Source organism: Alternaria triticimaculans (assembly GCF_023758025.1).
Source record: "Alternaria triticimaculans strain BMP 0046 chromosome Unknown scaffold_3, whole genome shotgun sequence".
In the NCBI taxonomy this organism is placed as follows: domain Eukaryota; kingdom Fungi; phylum Ascomycota; class Dothideomycetes; order Pleosporales; family Pleosporaceae; genus Alternaria; species Alternaria triticimaculans.
In genome coordinates, this window is record NW_026055960.1 from 136,379 (window position 1) to 156,153 (window position 19,775).

Here is a 19,775-nt window from a genome sequence, read left to right on the forward strand (position 1 = left end):
CGAAAACATGACACATCAGTGGTACACCTTGGCGGAACTGTCAGAGTTTCGATATTCTTGTCATTTGTGCGAGATGTTATACTCGCAAATCGAACAAGACGCTGATACACCGTTACATGAGCCTATAGTGTGCCAACTCGGTCCTGATCGGAATACAAGGTTCCTGAAGATGTCTTTGCTGCTAAATGGTCGTGCTCTGATCCCTGGTGGCGCAGGCATAGATCGAGCTCTTTGTAGGTTTTACACCGATTATTTTTCTTCGAATTGCATAGTTGACTGATCGTTAGCGCATACACGAGACCGCGAAGAATCTGGCTCCACTTCTACTTCTACGGCAAGACATGTCCCACGTCACCCACATGAGAACTTGGCCCAAGTACAGAAATGGCTACAAACTTGTCGTGCGAATCATGACAGATGTAACAATTGGTTCCCGCGACTGGATACGAAAGGACGTCGGCCAACAAGAATACTTGAGCTCAACGAAAATGGTGCTCGACTTCGGTGCGATCCAGAAGTCATAGATAATTTCGAATACCTGGCGCTCAGTCACATGTGGGGCAAAGATTCTTCAGCACAACTTCTTCTGACAGCTGAAACACTGAAAGAGTTTCAGGAGGCCATACCTATACACAAGCTCTCAATTATTTTCAGCGAGGCGATCCGAATAACGCGTAGCCTAGGGTTTTCGTACCTGTGGTTGGACTCGCTCTGCATCATACAGGGCTCCGCAAGTGACTGGACGAACGAAGCGAACATGATGTCTGCAGTCTATAACAACGCTATTTGTACGATCGCGTTTCTGTTTCCACCTAATATCGGCTTTTGTCGGGCTAGAGACGATCCACGAGCATCAACACCTTGTATCGTCCGTGGCATCCTTGGGCAGTCTGATTTTATCTACGTCACCCCCAGCAACAGCACTGAATCTTGGCATCCACGCAACAACTGGCCCCTATCATCCAGGGCATGGGTTCTACAGGAACATTTATTGAGTCCCCGTACCATTCTCTATGGCCACCGCACCATCATGTGGGAGTGCGGGGAGAGAATTCATGACGAGTTGGATTTCACTAGAACCAACCGGCTCTCCGCTAGAGCCCTAAAGCCCAGGATCCATATGAGCCGCTACAATTTGAACCAGACCTCAGACTCACTGAGTGTAGATGCAAGGCCCAAAAGCGGAATGGAGAAACACGGAACCTTCTCTGATTGGGCAAGGCTGATAAGAGAGTACAGAAGAAGAGACCTCTCTTATTCAAGCGATCGAATCATAGCTATGGTCGGCATAGCACGAGCTTTCCACTCCGAGCATGGATTCACGTATCTCGCGGGAATGTGGAAGGAACAGTTACCATCATCTCTACTGTGGTATATCAGGATCCTTCCGTCGCGGAACATGGCTGAGCTTTTCTTGACTCGGGAGCCACGATCAGAATCCGTACCCACATGGTCATGGTTTGCCAGTCCGATCTATAAGCATTGCGAACTTATTGTTTCCAATCATAATACTTTCGATGACTTCCGTGAATCATATTTTGTGGCAGAATTCTTGTACTTCAAGTGGTCAAAAGAGCTGGACAACGACGCTTCTCCAACGGCTTATTATAATTTTGAAGGTTTACAGATTACACTCAAACTCGCAACGCATGTGACCACGATCCTCCTCAAAGAGCCCTACGGCGAAGACGACACTCCTAGCCTGAGCTGTGACAGTCTGGAGGAAGACTTAGCTTCATGTCTTGGGTTTGACAGAACATTGCTGGCAGCCTCTTATGACTGCGACGATCTCGAAACATTGTTTCAACCTCCCGCCGAAGTGCGCATAGCTCTTATTGCCGAGGACGTGGACTTGATTTATTGCCGTCACCATTTACAAGGACTAGCATTGGCACCCGGGGTCGAAAGCGGCACATGGAGGCGTATAGGCTACTGGAAAGCGTGGGTTGATCTGGGCGATGACACATGGGAAAAGGAGTCCATCTTTTTACGTCTCGAAGGAGTGAAAATTGAGACCCTCACTTTGGTTTAAATGTTGCTCACATCGTGGATCTCAAGTCATGGTAGCGATGCGCGAATAGATGGAACGGAACATATCTATTTGGGTCGTGGGTTTGTCGGAGCGACTAAAAACCGAGGAAGCTCGTTCATTCAAAGTTGCACCGTACACATCTAGGGTGTGACTCTAAAACGTACTATGGCATACACACCATGTCGCATGTGACTATGTTCTCACAGACATAGTGCATTGTCAGCTCCAGAGTACGTCTTTGGTCGTGGGGACAGCCAAATGAAGCGAGCTCATGCGATCATGTGGCACAGTTGCATGGGTGCTCATGCGCGCTTGCCGGAGACGCGCCCCGCGATCCGTCTTCACATCACACCTCTCAGCCTACCCCAACAAGCTGCCATCAGTTCTCATTTCGGAAGAAAAGCAAGCCACAACGGTATCGATATCGGCGCAATGTCAACCATTCCATCAGCTCACGGTGCCGATGCAGGCAGTGTGCGTGACTGCACAGCGAATCAGACGCAAAGTCAGGATGCTGGCGATTCGGTCATGCTGCATCAACTTTGCGGCCACTGTAAAAGCTTTGTCGATGGCTGGGATTTTCTAAAATTGGTCCCGGAAGATATCGAAGACATATACGACGTCCAAGTCGAATCCCCCGCTTCGACTCACTATTCCACTGTTGCGCAATTGTTACAGGCAAGGGATACTTGCCACATGTGTGCAATGGTGCTTTCTATACTGGATTACCCTAATCTAGATCACAACGAAACTGTGGAATTCCGGATATGTAAAGACAAGTGGAAGAAACCGCCCGGCTACTTGCCTCTGATTCTGTGCCTAGGTGGTCTCAAGTATGTTCAGTATCGATGGGCGTCAATGTACCTGAAATGTTTCGACGGTAAGTGGGTGTTTCCAAGCTTTTAGAGAAGCCAGTTGACAATTTAGGATCGAGTAGCCATGAATTCGACGCGCCAGAACAAAAGCAGAGCATACCAAGCCAGCCCACTGCCAATCTGGACCAGATTAATACGTGGCTCAATGCTTGTATCCGCACGCACGAGAGCTGTTCTAGCTGCTCATCGGGTTTGTCAGCGTCATCCCAGCGGCCGACCCGACTACTAGAACTCACATCCGACGGTGTGAGATTACGATGCGATACTAGTACCATTAGAGACCTGCAGTACCTTACACTCAGCCATGTCTGGGGAGATGCGCCTCATCGTCTTCGCTTGACACTATCAAGGCTTGACGAATTCCAAGCTGCAATACCGTGGTCGGAATTACCGGCTATATTTGTCGAAGCCTTGAGGATCGTTCGACACACTGGCTTCCGCTACCTGTGGGTGGATGTACTGTGTATTATTCAAGACTCACCATCGGACTGGGAAGTTGAATCTGCCTCGATGACTTCAGTTTATAGCAATGCGATCTGCAGCATAGCATTCTTGTTCCCGCCCGGAAGAGATCTCATCAAAACACGGGAAGACCCCAGGACTATGAGCCCCTGCGTCATTCGCAAAGCGACCAAGACCAGCGAAGGGATCTATATAATCGCTTCTGCAGGTCGGTATGTGTCAGGTCCCGCAACTCCCACAGAGCCCGAGATATTCACATCTAGATTCAATTACCACGAATGGCCTATATCTCAGCGAGCATGGACGTTCCAGGAGCATCTTTTAAGCCCACGCACAGTATTTGTTGGACACCAAACCCTCATGTGGGAGTGCGTGGAGGAGTTCTGTGATGAGCTGGCAGGCTCTTGGCTTCCAAAGACTGAAACCCGGCTTTACAACCGTAGTGATGGCTACGAAAGCCGGAAGATTACGCAGAAATCGCATCTGCTAGCAAGTCATGTTGCTCACAGACCTAATACTTTCAACTCGTTTGCAGACTACGAGCATGTTCTAAAGTATTTCCGGAACTGGAAAGACCTGGTTTGGGAATACAGAGCGAGGGACCTAACCGTCCCCAGTGATAGACCTGTCGCTTTTGCTGGGGTCGCCCGAGCTTTCCAGGCTGAAGCACGGATTACGTATCTTGCCGGTATCTGGGCAGAATCCTTCCCTGAAGGTCTACTGTGGTATATACGTACCCGGGCTTCCTGGGATACTCATGGGAAGAGATTGCCATTATCCAAATCAATACGTGAGCATGGGTCAAAACCGGTGCCTTCTTGGTCGTGGCTCTCGAGCCATCTTTACGTCGATCACCCGCTCAGCTACTTCGATCACTACGAAAATACGAATTTCAAAAGTGATGACGACGGTGACCGAGCCAGCGACTTGATTTTCTTAGCGCAGCTCTCTTACTTCCAGTGGTCGGGCTGGCCTGTCAATACGATGCCTCCAACAGCATATCACGACTTCTCTGGACTGCAGATCACCCTACAAGTACCCACGTTCGAGGAAACCCGGATAGAAATCGACAATCATTACCGGCCTGACTGTGTTTGCTTAGAGGAGAAGCTTGCATCTTTCTACATCAGGCCTCATGAGTGCGAAAAACACACCTGGACTTTCTTATACTATGACGATATCGAATATAACACCCAACCTCCAGAGCGAGTTCTGCTGGCTCTTCTAGTTGAAACTCGGGATGTTTTCTATCCGGCAAGCGTTTTCGCAGGCCTAGCGCTGATACCTGGTGAGGAGGAAGGTACGTGGAAATGTATTGGACACTGGGACGCTCATATGAATCTGCCGTCAGACGAGGAGCTCGATGATGATGAGGAGGAGCCTTTTCCAGGACACGAGCATACGTCAACACAGTGGCAGCGAAGCGATCCATCGGTTTTCTTGCGCCTCGAAGGAGTAAAGATGGAGAAGCTCACGCTGGTCTGAGTATCGTGTAGTGTGGTGGGCCAAGTTGGTATGTTCAACAGCCGTTACCAATAGCTCCATGATCAACCTATGTCATAGATTAACTACGACATCGATACAAAATCTCCGAAAAGCTGCAACAGATAGTCGCTCAATTCTGCAAGGTTGATCGCCTATCCCAAACGGCGAAGACACGGTCTTCTAGATTAAAAGAAAATATACACGATTTCCAACCCCATCTACCAGACGCATTCTTTTGGTAGTCTGTCTTTAATCTATCCTAACTTCAAGGTATACATCGCTCTCAGAACCCTTGCCGCGCAGCCCGGCAATGTAGTGTTACTAGTGTATACTTCAAAGTATAGTTTCGCATTGGTTAGAATATCGTGCGTCGAAGAAACGTTGAAATATATCAAGAATTCATTGCAATAAAACTGGTGAGATATGACTACCTCGTGGGTGCGCGCTGCGGCCCCAAGTATACGAAGCCACTTTGGATTCTCGGTTGTGCAACCTTGTTCTCAACCTTTCTCACTCGAAGGTCAAGGCGATGAGTTTTGTGTTTTGCACATCTGCAAGCTTTTAGTTATGAGACCTCAGCACCTGTATGGAGAGATTATGGATATAGCTGCGCGTTGTTTGCGCTGCGACGAAGGAAGAGTATAAAGAGAAGGACATAGGTCGAAGGATATGTACAAGAAGTAAAAGGTATAGTGCTCAGAAGCCGCCTCTCAACTTTAGAAGATTAGACAGCACCTGTCCATGCGGCTTTCACCCACTCAATCGTCCCGCGCAAGCTCCCTAGCATCCTTCCTGCCCTTCTTCCACGCAGTACTCTCACTAGCCCCTTTAACCTTCTTCGCCAACTTCGCATTCAGATTCGTGACAACACCCTTCGCAACCGGCTTCCCAAGGTTATCGCTCATCGGCATAACAACATCGCACCTAAGCGCCTGCGCAGGGCTCATACGCTCCATCTTAGTGTTGTTAGTCTGGATGAAGAGCCTCTCACGCGATTTGGGACCAGTGTAAGGCTTCCACTCGACAGCGCGTTCGGCGCGGTCAGTGTTGGGGTCGAGATTGCGGATGAAGCTCGTCCAGTAGCTGCGGACTTGGTTGATGATGGGCGCGTTGGTGGTGAAGTAGCTGGCTGGCTCGCTGTTGTCGGTGCGGTTTACGCCCCAGAAAGCGTAGGCGTTGACGGTGTGCCAGGCGCCGTAGCCGGCGGCCTCGTCGGCAGGGTCCTGGACGGCGTACTTGTAGTTCCATGTGGGTACGTCATCGGCTGCGATCGCGTTTTGGATGTTGCGCGTGGGGCAGTGGGTGCCAATGTCGCCGATGGCATCAGCGGCATGGCGCCAGTAGAGACCTTTGCCGGGGAAAGTGGGCTTCTTCGGCTTCATGTAGAGATCATCGAGGATGGAGATGGAAGAGTTGCTGAGACTTGGGTCCTGGTTGGCTACCCATTTGACGGCATCAGCTGTGGTGTTGAGATCCTCTGGTGCGTTGTACTTGGTGCCTTCTTGGGCGCAGGTTCCCATGATGGTCGGAACCTTGGCGTACTTGCCCTGTTCGAAAAGGTTGACGAGTGAGTCGGTGTATAGGTCGCCGTCGATGTTGGGGTTGAACCAGCAGTTGGATGTTCGGATAGCGGACTCGTTCAATGCGCGCAGGCAAGATAGGCCGTTTGTCGCATTGGCACAACCCTTGTCTTCGAGCAAGCACTGGTATTGCTCTTCGCCCAGTTCCGGGGTGCGCATGGTGACCCAGCCGCCTGACTCCATGATGCCACCAGCGAACAACTCCTTGCCGGTGTTGGCCGCTAGCATGAGTGCAACGGAAGATCCGCCAGCACTGACTCCATCAAGGACAACATGGTCAGGGTCGCCGCCGAACTGTTCGATGTGCTCCTTGACCCACTCAAGGAGCTTGATCTGGTCGCGAAGTCCAGCATTGACGTCGCCACCTCCAGCCTTGACCGCTTCACTGCTGAGGAAACCGTAGAGACCCACGCGGTAGCTGAACTGAACGAAGACGACCTGACCATCGGAGACAATCTCCGTAGGATCCCAGTTCGCGCTGGACTGCGATGAGAAGCCTCCTCCCTGGAAGAAGACTACCACTGGCAGCTTCGAGTCGACTTTGGCCTGCGAAGGCGCATAGACGCTCAGGTAAAGACAGTCTTCCGCGACGTGGAAGCGATCAGTGGCTCCAGAAATGGTCCAATCATCCGGACGGTTGGGTGGGCATGTTGCGCCGTGCCTAGTCGCGTTGATGAGTCCGGAGACGATAGGGTCCTGCGGGGCTGCGAAGCGTCGTTCGCCGGTAGGAGGCGCCGCATACTGGATGCCTTTCCAGGCAGAGACGCCAAGCTGAGAGTCAACGACGGCTCCCTGATACTTCGCGTAGCCAACATCGACGAGAGTGTTGACGGCCTGCGCAATTGAAGAAAAGCCCGCTCCAGCGACGAGCAACTGGTGAAAATGCCTCATCTTCGAGATGAGATATGAATAGAAAATGAACGTGGACGAGCAATGCTCTGGTAAAGAATGGATACGTGCGCAAATGCACGAAAGTTAGGCTGGGTGGGCGAAGTAACGACTGACTGTTGCGTCCACTACAACCTCCTTATGATGAGCATATAAATCCAACCCTCCGCCTCCGGATCTTCATGGATGCGCTCGAAACATATCAAGCCCGTTATCGCCGGGATGTCATATATGTGTTGCGTTCGGACCGTACGCAGAATGGACGTGGAAATTGTGCTTTCATGTTGCTGTGCTGTTCAGAGTCGGGCCGTTGAGTGATGCGGCGATTGAGCTGTTTCACGGCGGCATGGCAGGGTATCGATGCATGACCTGACCTAACCTCGAGCAGAAAGAGGCCATTATTCCAGGGGTTTCTGGGGAGCCGATCGTGTTCGTCCGCAAATCATGGGCTCTAGTCCGCTGAAGGATGATTTGAAATGGATTGCTGATGAGTAAACGCGAAGAAGCGAACGCGCGGGGACGCTAGCAGTAGCGCACTAGTTGTCGTTATGTAAGCACAAGAAGAGATTGAGAGGATCGCCAAGCCGTACCTAGAGTTGAGTCTACGGAACATCTACATCGTGATTCCGTCCGCAATATAGCGCTGACAGCATGATACATGCGACCGTAGAGCCCAACATTGAGTCTACACGACTTTCACCGCCACGGCCCTGTCGGCGTGTCATAGACTCCAGCATGCCCGAATTTCTGGAACAGCTCGGCATCGCGGAAACGCCACCATCCCCCATGTGGCTTTGTATACCGACACCAAAACGGGAAACCCTCAGCAAGACAATGCTCTCGATACACCTGTTGTGTATAACCGACGTAACATCCGTAACTGTGACCCAGCGGTCTCCAATCCTTGTTCCGGGCATCAGCTCGACCTTCACGAGTTGTCGCAGGCGTGTCGAGCCAAGTCTTTGACTTTTTCGCGAACGCAGAACGTCGGTTCCGGTCGCGACAAGGAGCGGGTCTAATTCTGACATACGGGACCATGTCGTTGTAGAAATGTCTGTCCACACAGGCAAACAACTTGCGGATACTGGCGTCGTAATCTCGCGGTAGAAATGGGCGTTCGATTTTGATCCATTCGGCTAAGCTTCTCACCTCGTCAAACTCCCACGTCGTCCACATCGAGAACAAGCTTCTGATCTTCCGTTTGAAGCCTTTCCCTTTTCCATAGAGTTTCCGGAGTACAGCGTAAAGTTGCAACCGGAAAAATGCACGAAGTACACGATGATGCTCGACATCAGACAGGGTATCGGTACCATAGTCAGACTGATCGGATGAGGCCCACCGAGCTACTGCATTGCCTAGTGCTAGGTGAACGAACTGATCTGTAAGGATATCCGCGTCGATCAAGAGTGCTTGGTACTCGGCGAGCATGCCGACAGCATGACCGGGGCTGTCCACTGATATACGTAGGGTTTCATCGTGTAGATTGCTGTTCAAGAACTCAGCTAGCTGCTCGCTTGAGCGCGGGCGGTTTGTATGCGTCGAAAGTAAGGCCGTAGTTGTTAGGATATGCTGAAGCTGGCTAGCGAGATGGCGGTGCTGTTTGATCGCTTTGAACTGCGCAGCAAAGTTGCAGCGGACCAAATCGCCCATCTCCGGATGCTCGAGGAGTGTGTAGTAGGCTTCGAAGAACTCGTCCTTGATGAGGAGCTCTAGTATGCAGCAGCGTAGCTCTGTCGGCAAATCGAGCATCCGCTGCAAGCCGTAGTCGGTCGGGTTGGCAGAACCAGGCGGCGCAGTCGTGTCTGCATTGTCGTGTTGCGGCATGGCATCAGATTCTAAAGCGATACTTTTGTGTGACTCCATCGTAGTCGTCGAGTTTCGCAGACGTTAGTGAGGATCTGCGATAGATGATGATGCGGGCTTGTGCAGAAAGAATGATATTTATGAGTGCGCGGTTGCCTGTACTGGTAGCGGGCAGCGAACCACTAACAGACACGACCACCAACCAAGGTAACTTTGCTCACTAGGGCACGGTCTCCTCCGGTGTACAGTTCTCCTAACCACATTTCCCATCTACCCGTCACAACACTACACCAGCGTAACAAGCACACCCTTCCACTTCCCCGACAGCACACTAACCTTCCCCCACCTCCTCGCCACCTCCCCAATATTACCTCCATCAACACCAACACCCACAACATTAATCCTCAACTTCCACACCCCGACCCTCTTCCACGTCCCCTCTTTACTTCCTGGGACTAAAATCAACCCCGCCAACCGCCGCTGCACCGTGTTTTTCCCCGCAGTCCTAACAACCTGACACTCCGCCATCAGCGCATATACCGCATTACGAGGTGGCGACACCCTTCCCGCTGGATCATCAGGGTAATACTCCAGAATTGGGTCCCAACTAAACCCGCGGTGAGAAGACAGCGGCGAATGGTCTTGTAACCGCTTCATCTGGTTAGCTAGATCAGCGGGCCAATCTGCTTTGATAGGAAGAACCAGTGTAGCGAACGTGACTTGCAAGCCTGCGAAGTCAAAGGGGCTAGAATCCGGTATGCGATCTTGCGCGTGTCCAGCGAACTTGAAGCCCTTGGTTTCGGCAAAGAACATGTCTGTCCAGCGGACGAGATGAGGTTCGGAATCGCTTTTACTCCGGACGACTAGTTCGTCCTCGGCGAAAAGGTAGTGGAGTTGGTAGTATTTCCATATCGGTACTGAGAACCATGACCAACTTGGGAGTGGTGATGTGGTTTGCACTACTTCTTCCTCAATCTCCGTCGTCCACATCGATGGTTTCATCTCCGCGCCATTTGGTATCCCATTCTCGAGGCGGACAAGCCGTTTTGCTTTTTTGTCGACGTACCATAGCATGGTTATCGGTAGTATTTCTTTCCACAGGCCGGCTAGGTAGGTGAGTTGGCCTAGGTTGGAAAACGCACGCGCTACGCCTGCGAAAGCTACGATGCGGTCTTTGAAGAAAGAGAGTCTGCGGCTGCGGTACTCGTTGACTAGGTTTTGGTAGTCTAGTGCGAAAGAGAGAATAGCTGGGGAGGAAAGGCTGTTTGTCTTTGCGAGTGTGTTGATCTCTTTGATGGTGTTGGGGAAGTACCGAGCCTTCCCTCGGTCTTTGCCGTGCAAAGATACTTGTAGCGTCGTCGTCGTGGGATCTGTAACCGGTGCTTCCGCAATCGGCCCAAGCAATTCATCCCAAAACCCCTCCGAGCACTGCCACATGAGATTCTTATGCCCCAGCAGCAACGTCCGCGGCGCAAGAAGATACTCCTGGAACGTCCATGCGCGATTGAAGAGCGGCCAGTTGCGTTGAGCGAGCCAGTCTCTACTCGCCTCCTCCGTGTCGAGGGCGAGACGGAGTGAGGACTTCGTGTGCTCAATATATATCCCAGCTGTATGCGAAGATGAAGCCCGGAGGATACATGGATTCGAAGATCGTGGGTCTTCGCGACTGGATGGCGCAGAGGGCGAGTGAGGTGGGAAGAGGAAAGCGAGGTTGGCTGTTGCGTTGCCGTAGACGATGGCCATGCGGCGTGCTTCGTAGGTCCAGTCTTCATCTGAGTCTTGGATTATGGCTAGGCTGTCTATCCAGAGGAAGCGGTAGCCGAGTGCGAGAGTCACGCGGATGGCTTCTTTGTACACATCTGATGCCTCTAAAGTGGTTCGTGGAATCTCTCTTTGGAAGGACTTGAGATTGGATTGGAGTAGGCGGAGTTGTCCTTCATGATTCGTGCCCCACATGTAGCTTAATACGAGGTAGTCAAAACACTCGTTCTGCATGTTACAACGGAGGCGGATGGTGGTGGGTGTAATTTCGAGGACGCGCGTTGGTCGTTGGTGGGGGTTGGAGACGGTGCTGCTGTGGAATTTGCGACATGCTGTATGTACTGAGAGACAGGTATTCAGCCACTGCTTAGCTTTCTGGATGTTATCGCGAGCGAGGAGGGGTGCTTCTCTGGCTGTGATGTGGCTGTTGAACGCTCCTGTGGTGGTATCTATTCGCCCTCGTCAGCAACTGTAAGAGAAGCGATATGCCAGAACTCACTATTGAAAGTCTGGAACTTGAACATAGCAAAGCCTCTGCCATCCTCCGCACTCCTCATTTCACCTTTAAAAAGCCTCATGTGAAGGAGCAACTCTGTCCCACTCCTCTCCGTTTGGGGACAGGCATAAACACCCTCATCGCCAGTCGGGCGTATACCGCGTGCAGCTCCATGCTGCAACTCGGCAAACAACATCTTGCAAAAGTGGCAAGATGGTGCTGACTGAGAGAGTTGAGCAACGGTGCACAAGCGTGAAAAGGGCCATGATGGGACGGGTTGACCACGAGGTCTCTGCAGCCAATTCAGAGCGCTGCACTCGTTTGAGAACTTGCAGCATCGCTCGCAGAGGTTGTGAAGTGCAACTGACGCTTTACCAGTCGAGGACGGTGTAGAAGAGGGTCTGGATGAAGAGGTAGGTGGGGCCGCTTTGCCGCTTGCGGAATGATTGCGGAACGATGACATGAATGAAGGCATGATTGAATGCTTAGCGGACAAGATCTGAGATGCAACATGGCAAGCCCTTTCTTGCGCTGCTGCATACTTATAAGCAGCCCTTAAATGTTCAGCGGGTAATGATCACCCCAGGAGCATACTGAAGAGGTTGAGCGCTTACTAGACGCCAACTCGTCGAATCGCCCATGTGGCCCAGCAGCGCATCCATTTTCGCGCGAGCAGGTTGCGCATGCATTTCCGAACTGGAGATGATTGCTGCATCGTTGTGAGCGTTTAGTCAAGGACACGTATGAACGTGAAGAAATCGGGAAGGAGCGACAGACCGATCACAAGCGAGAAACTTGCCCAAGACTGAAGATGGCAAGAACGAGAACAGGAAAGCGCGAGGATAGAGAAGCACGAGGACAGGAAAGCACCACAACAGGAAAGCACAAGGATAGGAAAGCACGAGACGAACATCAAAAATGCATGACTGGAGAAGGTATTGTAATAGATCGAGAGCACATCTCGAGGAACTGCTATCGCATTGGGTATCCGCCAACACGCCCTCAACAGCAGGCACAACACTATTCGTATCGTAACAAGTACAAAGCCCTGCGGCAACATCCATCTAACCTAACAACGCCAAACATGACCATGACAGTATAGTCAAGTAGTAAAGACGCCTTTGCAAATATGCAAATATCCCAATGCATAGTATAAGCAGAATTGCGTCGCTAAATGAGGAAAGATGACAAGGAAATAGTGGTCGTTAATGCGGAGGCGACAAGGTGCGCGAGGTCCATCTCTACAAGGACTTGACTCCCTCACGTTGTGGTGAGGGAGAGAGCTAGTCGTAGAGGTTGCCCTGTCATCATTTGGTAGTGAGATGAGGAGGGGTAGGGCGACATGCAGCGGTGTCGTGGTGAAACTGCCAGGGTCGGATGATGGGTGATCCGATGACATAATAGCGCCGATGAACCACCGACGGGAAACGGCGGTGGGGAAGGTAGCGCAATCGTGAGATGGGTATCACGGGTGCGCGATGGTAAGAGAGTTTCGTGCAGGTGGGTATGGAGATACTGTTCAGAGGATGCGATGTCTAATGCTCGTTAGTCATTTGATGCATGTTGGTTTGCATGGAGGAAGGAACTCACTGTCTGAAGACGGTCTCGAGCGCGACGGCGCTGAGCTCCGAATCATCGGGCAGGCATTCGACGAGCGGGATTAGGTCTGCGAACTTCTCGCCGCCTTTGTATGCGAGGACAGCGGGAACACCGGTGTCCTCGATCTCGGCGTCGTCGTTGTACATCTTGACGAAGCGGACGGTGTCGTTGCGCTTTGCTACGTCGTGCATGACCTTCTCGAACATTTGTGATACCTCGGCGAATGGCTATGGTGCTGTTAGTAGGAGTTGGACAACGGATGGAGTGATGTGTATACATACATCACTGTTGTAGATGAAGACGACAACGACAGTACTCGACGCCGTCTTGTCAACAGCATCGAGGTACCCCACACCATCCACCAACGGCATGCTTCCATATATCCTCCGGCTAGGGCTGTTGGTCCTCGACCGTATCCGCTCACCAACATTCTGCAGTTCCTTCAACCTCGCCTCACGCCATTGGCGCATGAAGCCCTCGTCGACCTCGTCATCACTGCTCGATGTCTTCTCGTCGTGATAGGCATTGACGTTGTACTGTGCGGGTGCGGCGTTCTTCTTCCATGTGAATCGGCGTGCTTGCTTCTTGGCCTGCTCAAACGCCTGGGCGTCAGCAATGACACCCTTGGGCCCCGTGTTGGCCTCTGAGCGCAGGTTGGGCATGTAGTAATTCGCCCTCATGTCGGCTGGGATGTCGAGCTCGTCGTCGGTATCGATCTTCTCGAGGTAGTCGTCGGCGGCACCAGGGGATTCCGGGTCGGAAAGGTCGGAGTCGTTGTGTCGGTCTTCGGGGTGGCGGTCTTCGCGGTCCTTGTCTCGGATCAGTTCGTTGAATTCGTCTTGAGCGGCTGTAGTCATGACGGAAGAAAAAGAAGAGCGGGACCCGAATGACGGGCGCCGGACTGATATATGTGTGGAGAAGGGGGACGGTCAGCGTCAGCTGTTTGCAGAGTCCGTGTACAGGTCCCGGTGTCTGGTGACGCGTTGGTCTGTGGTGGGCAGAAGGAAAGGGAGTCGTTGCAAGGTTGCGGTCGGTCGTCTGGGATGGTGCTCCGCTAGATGACAGGCCTTGGCGCGCGTGCTTGCAGGGCTATTTTCGAGTACGCGCTGGGGTTTCAGCGATGCAATTGGACGCGCACGGGAGAATTCCCTCGAGGATTCCAACGTGCGTACGTGGATAACGTGGTCGAGGCGGTACGGTGTGTAGGGGTGTGCTTGGTAGGTGCTGTTTTAGGGCTGATGCTGACCGGCCGATTTCACGATGCATTAGACGCCCGCACGGGGCCGCATCGCACTCCATTGGCGAAGCGCAAAGGCATGTCGGCCTTATGAAACAGGATGCTCGAGTGCGAAACACGCTCACCCGCCTGTACACCGCCCAATCGAGGACCCGCGGGTGGCGCGCAAAGGCTTGGGGCGCCGCGTGAAAGCCTGACGACTGCTGAAACACCATGCCGAACTATCTTGCTACACGCCTCCTCGACACGTCTGTCGCAGCATCAACCTGCCCTATCCTCGCTGCTGTTTGGAGGCTACACGTCACAATGACCTTACGCCTCTGCTAACCCTCTCATGCGCTCTGGATGTTTCAATCTTCTCGAGGCACCAACTGTCATGCAGCACCAGAGTTCCATGGCACCGCCGACCAAAAGGGGCCGAGGGATCTCTCTTTCGGTCTTGTTTGATATTCTCGTCCCGGCCACATCCCGGATGCGAGTCCCCCGGTGCACATGCAATCGAATCCTTCTGTGCTCGCTTCTAGAAGCATTAATGCCATCCATCGCGTTCCTATTCTCCGATCGACTCCTGCATCGGCTGAGGCGCTTCCTTTTGTCGATTTCAGGGTCCAGTTGCCATGCAGCCTAAGATTGCGGGCATTAGCTGAGGCACGTTAATGCCAAAGACGATGGTTCGATACATTGATTTCTCTTCGAAAATAGAAAAGACGTTGCATAACCGCCCGGGTGAAAGTAAAATACGACGTGGCTCCTGCGTCTTCTGCTCGGTCGCTCTGCTGTCATCCATGAAGATCACAACCATAATCTATCAGCCCTGCCCGACGAACGCCTAAAGTACGGTCACGCTACCATCACCGCAATAAGCTCTGATCGCTGATACTCCGGCTTGTCACTGCTTGTCCCGGAGTGACGTCCGGACGGGCAATTGGGGTCCCCTGGGCAACCTAGTCATATGCATAACGGTGTGCGCGCCACTAGATTCGCGAGCGGGTATCATCCCAGGTGGTGCAATCACCTTGGAGCTGTTAATGCCTCGCACGATGGCCTAGGCCAGCATGCGAAAAGTAACTTCTACCGCTGAGGCTACAGTAACCGCTGAGAGCGCCGAACAACAGCTGCGACAAGGTCTAGAAGGCACGTTGACGTTGATTACTTCTTTCACGAGCTGACCTGGACTGAGCGCGCTCAAACCTTGGAATGCTCGAGACGTTCCAAGGTTCATGGAAAAGGCAATATCAGTCATCTTAACATCATGCAAAAGCGTTCGATAAACTTAAAAGAGGTATATAGAAACTCGCTGACTACCGACTCATCCTTCACAACCCAATCAAATCGTACACATTGAAAGCCCATGCGCCAGAAAGCCATGATCCGTCCATTCAGTCCCCCTCATCCATGGATTCTCCAAAACCATTTGCACGTAGTAGAATCCGAAACATACAGTAATGAAGCTCCCCGTCTTGCACAGCCCCATCTCTTCCCACGCAAGTGCAAGTACAATCGGTCGCTTTTAATGATCAGGCAGAACGCAAGGAGAAGACTATGTCGAAGGTTGATGTAGATAGGTGCTACTCATGTACGTAGAACAGCCGGCCCGGACATGAAGACGAGTGTGAGTAGTATGCTCGCACCGTCGAGAAAGGAATAGAACAGTGGTATGAAAAGAAAAAGTAGTTTGAGCACAAAAAGATTCCGGGCGCCGGGACATCGGTTGGCACCGTAGCCACATCGACGATTCCAACAGGTGCGAGTATTATATTCTTAGAGTATGGCAGCGCTCAGTCTCCTGGTTGATAAGATGCAGCAGGGGTATGGTATGCCAGGAGTTGCGGAGATCGCTGTCGTAGGTTGTAGTTTGCCAATATTACGGTAAGGCGCACACGTTCGGATTGGCGTCGTTACATGGCGTCGTGGAAGTTCGGGAGGCTGACGGCATTTATGCCCAAATGCGCAGCTATGCCAAGTCAGTTGTGTGATGCAGACGGGAGCACGAGAGAACCTACCATTGAGTCCCATGAACCAGTGCATAGACTGAGCGCGTCGTTGCTAACGCCGAGACAGCTGACGCGGTTGTCGTGTCCTTGCAATGTGCCTACGCGTTCGCCGCGAAGTACGTCCCAAACCTGGATATTATTAGACTGTGGAACCTGTGGGGGCTGCGCTGACTGCTTACCTTGCACTCGAAGTCGTCGTAACCAGCAAATAGCAGTCTTCCAGAGACGGAGAAGGCTACGGATGTGATACCGCAGACGGGCTCAGGAATCTATGGCAGACATTAGTAATCCAAATGCCAAGAGTGCCAGATATGTCAGCGGGCGTACCTGGTATGATGCGAGCTCGCGGTCGGCGCGGATGTCGAACAGACGGCAGGAGGCATCGTCGGAACCGGTACCGAAGGCATTTCCGTTGGGGAAGAATTGGATGGCGTTGATGTCAGAGTCGTGCGCGGCAAAGGTCTGGACGCACTTCTGCTGTCTGATGTCCCAGAGCTTCGCGAAGGCGTCGCAAGCACCGGAGACAAATTGGTTGTGGTCGAGCGGGTTGATGCTCAAGCTCATTACATCACCGAGATGGTCGGCAAATTCGTGCACCTTGGAGCCAGTCTCCAGATCCCACAACACACAGGTCATGTCACCGGATGATGTAAGGATGCGCTTATCACTGATGAATCTGCAGCAACTGAGGTAGCCCGAGTGGCCAGACAGCTCGCGTGCCACGCGTGTTGGGCCTTCCCGCGCCGACAGGTTGTAAATGGAGCAGATGTTATCGAGACCACCACAGGCGACGTAGTTGCCGGACGGGGAGTAGGCGCACGTCATGACCCAGGAAGATCGCAGAGGAATGGCGTGGACCTTGTTGGTCGTGTAGGCGTCCCAGATGATGAGCTTTCCGTCCTGCGAGGCGGAGACGAGATGTCTGCGGTCGGTGGACCAGTGCATGGCGTAGATTTTAGCCAGATGGCCCTTGAGGGTGCGCTTAGTCTTCATGGTGAGGCGCGGCAGAGCCTCGACACGGTCTCTGGCGACATCGCGAACTGCGCTCTTGTGTTAGCCGTCTACGTGGTTCCGATGCGGTGAGCACGCTGGCTGGAAAAAGAACATACGGGTCGTGTCAGCGAGCTCATCCTTCTTGCGCTTTATCCTGTCCTTGAGCGCCTCAGCGTCGCGGCGGGCGAGCTGGATCTTCTGCTGGATCGTTTCTTGGTTCATATCGGCCATATATTAGTAGTGTGCTGGTGGTGAGGGTGTTGTCGCGAGCGGCGCGAAACGGCGAGGCAGGCGAATCCAGGGGCCTCCTAGGGAGCGCGGCAGCCGGAAGCGAGAGAGAGCGCGGCGGCAGGAGCGATGGACAGGCGGCAGCAATGGCTAGACGCGCGCAGAGCAGAATCAATTGCTTGCGCAGAGGGAGCGGCGGCTGGCAAACGGTCGTGGGGGCGTGAGGATGGAAGGGTGAGTGCTTGGAGATGAGTGAGGTACAGGAGCGGCCCGGGGTGAGCTTAGCTTGGCCTAGCCGACCAGCGAGCGCTGGAGATCAAAGGGCGGTGCTCCGCCAGTCTGTCGCGAAGATGCCCACTGCAAACACCTGCCGTGACACGTGAGCGATGTGAAGGGGCGGCAACGTGAAGGAGCCCTGCGTGCTGTCGGGTCGGGTGTTTGCACAGCTGGAGGCGCGAACGTGGTGTTGCTATGCTCTGCTCCTGTCCAGACCTTGACGAAGAAGGCGCGCGCTGCAATCTCCTGCAGCGCACCTCCTCCTTTGGGCGACGGACGAATGAGCAGCGAGCAGCCTCGGCTGGCACTATGACCCGCGTCCGCCGCTATACCCCCCAGGCCTCCTCCTGAAGTCTATTCACCTTTCCATTATCGCTTCGAGAACCATCCCCACGCCACCAATACCGCCGTGTTCCCCAGCATGGCTGCACTCCCCATCGCGACTGCACACGACCTGCCCGTCGACGCTGCCTTCACCAAGGGCCTGCCCAAGATTGAGGTACTGCTCCAGCCTCCTTGGTCCCTAGTCATCGCGCCAAGGACGCTCAGACTTCCGTTCGCTGCTGCTAATGACGCGACTCAGCTTCATGCCCACTTAACCGGCAGCATCAGTCGCGACTGCCTGCACGCCATATGGGAGACAAAGAAAGCACGGCAGCCTGACTTCGACCTCGAGGACCCTTTGGTCGCCATACCCGCGGGCAAGGTCGACTACGATATCAAAACGTAGGCCTAGCTCGATTTGCTCGTCGTTCGGAATTCTCGCTGTAACACCGGCGTGCCGTTGGGGATTCATGGGCCAAGACGATCGCGCAAGCGATTTCGCGGCCAATGTTCTCCTGACAAATGATCGCTACCCGCTCGGTCGTCCCAAACAACTGGCTCACCACGCGAAAATGCTAGCAGACGTCTGACAGCTAGATTAGGTTCTTCCCGCTGTTTTCGTCATACATCTATCGCCTTTGCAGTGATTTGCCGAGCATCCAGTATGTCTGTCGACACGGACGTGTATGGTGAGCTGCGGTTGATCAATCTAGGTACTCCACCAGGGCTGTGTTGCAAGACTTCCAGGATGATGGGGTAGTATACGTTGAGCTTCGAACGACCCCAAGAGCGATCCTCGGAGAAGGCGTTACCAAAGACGACTACGTGAAGACCGTTTTGGACATACTCAATGCCCACAACGACGATGCTAACAACACCATGCGAGCTTTCCTCATACTATCAATCGACCGTCGCAACAACGTCGCAGATGCGGAAGAAGTCGTCGATCTCGCTATCAAGTATCAGTCCGCCGGCGTTGTTGGTGTCGACCTATGCGGCGACCCAGCGAAAGGTGACATTCGCATATTCGGCGACAGCTTCGCTCGGGCAAAGGCTGCCGGACTGAAGATCACGCTGCACTTTGCCGAGAGCGAAAATTCTTCCTCGGATTTGGAGCTGCAAACACTCCTGTCATGGCAACCTGACAGACTGGGTCATGTCATACATGTCAAAGATGAGTTCAAAAAGACTATCGAGCTGCACGGAATCGGAGTTGAGCTGTGCCTCAGCTGTAACGTCCATGCCAAGATGATCCCGGGCACTTACTCGGACCACCACTTTGGAGTGTGGCGACACAGTAGTGTTCCCGTCGCTCTGAGCGTACGTTCAGCTCTGGAAACTGTGTGTTCCGCGTGATGACTAATACCCGGCAGACGGATGATGTAGGTGTCTTTTGCAGCCCTCTCTCGCAAGAGTACTACTTCGCAGCGCAGCATTTCCACTTGGACCGAAAAGATATCAGAGCACTTTGCGAGAGAGCCATCGAGTCGATCTTCACAGGTCCAGATGAGCAGGCCCACCTCAAGCGAATCCTCTCGATTTGGGACGGATGGGAGATGTGAATTACGGCCGAAGCAACAGTCATTCGGCTGATGAGCTCTAGTCATAATGACTCCGATATATGAGCAAAACTATTCTGCCACGTCTTTCGCAATAGTCATCGCTGAGTACAAGATCTCGCATCGCAGACCTCTTCTTCCTTCCTACAATCTCTCTTCGATAGACACCATCACGCGAATACC

General features: G+C 52.9%; 4 protein-coding genes across 4 annotated transcripts; 1 reads left to right on the forward strand and 3 right to left on the reverse strand.

Annotated features, from left to right (window-relative positions):
- Positions 1-9,410: 9,410 nt before the first annotated feature.
- Positions 9,411-11,120, reverse strand: J4E78_002743 (uncharacterized protein; the record flags this gene model as incomplete). Its single annotated transcript, XM_049363388.1, has 1 exon — positions 9,411-11,120. The coding sequence occupies one exon, from the start codon at positions 11,118-11,120 to the stop codon at positions 9,411-9,413; it is 1,710 nt and encodes a 569-aa protein (XP_049224053.1).
- A 1,848-nt stretch (positions 11,121-12,968) lies between these two features.
- Positions 12,969-13,838, reverse strand: J4E78_002744 (uncharacterized protein; the record flags this gene model as incomplete). The annotated part of the gene is made up of 2 exons (XM_049363389.1): positions 12,969-13,208; positions 13,263-13,838. The coding sequence occupies 2 exons, from the start codon at positions 13,836-13,838 to the stop codon at positions 12,969-12,971; spliced, it is 816 nt and encodes a 271-aa protein (XP_049224054.1).
- Positions 13,839-16,154: 2,316 nt separating this feature from the next.
- Positions 16,155-17,436, reverse strand: GB1 (Guanine nucleotide-binding protein subunit beta; the record flags this gene model as incomplete). Its single annotated transcript, XM_049363390.1, has 5 exons — positions 16,155-16,172; positions 16,222-16,341; positions 16,392-16,481; positions 16,540-17,252; positions 17,322-17,436. The coding sequence occupies 5 exons, from the start codon at positions 17,434-17,436 to the stop codon at positions 16,155-16,157; spliced, it is 1,056 nt and encodes a 351-aa protein (XP_049224055.1).
- A 694-nt stretch (positions 17,437-18,130) lies between these two features.
- J4E78_002746 (uncharacterized protein) lies at positions 18,131-19,595 on the forward strand (the record flags this gene model as incomplete). The annotated part of the gene is made up of 5 exons (XM_049363391.1): positions 18,131-18,208; positions 18,293-18,435; positions 18,636-18,695; positions 18,747-19,353; positions 19,407-19,595. 5 exons carry the CDS (start codon positions 18,131-18,133, stop codon positions 19,593-19,595), a joined length of 1,077 nt encoding a protein of 358 aa, XP_049224056.1.
- Positions 19,596-19,775: the final 180 nt, after the last annotated feature.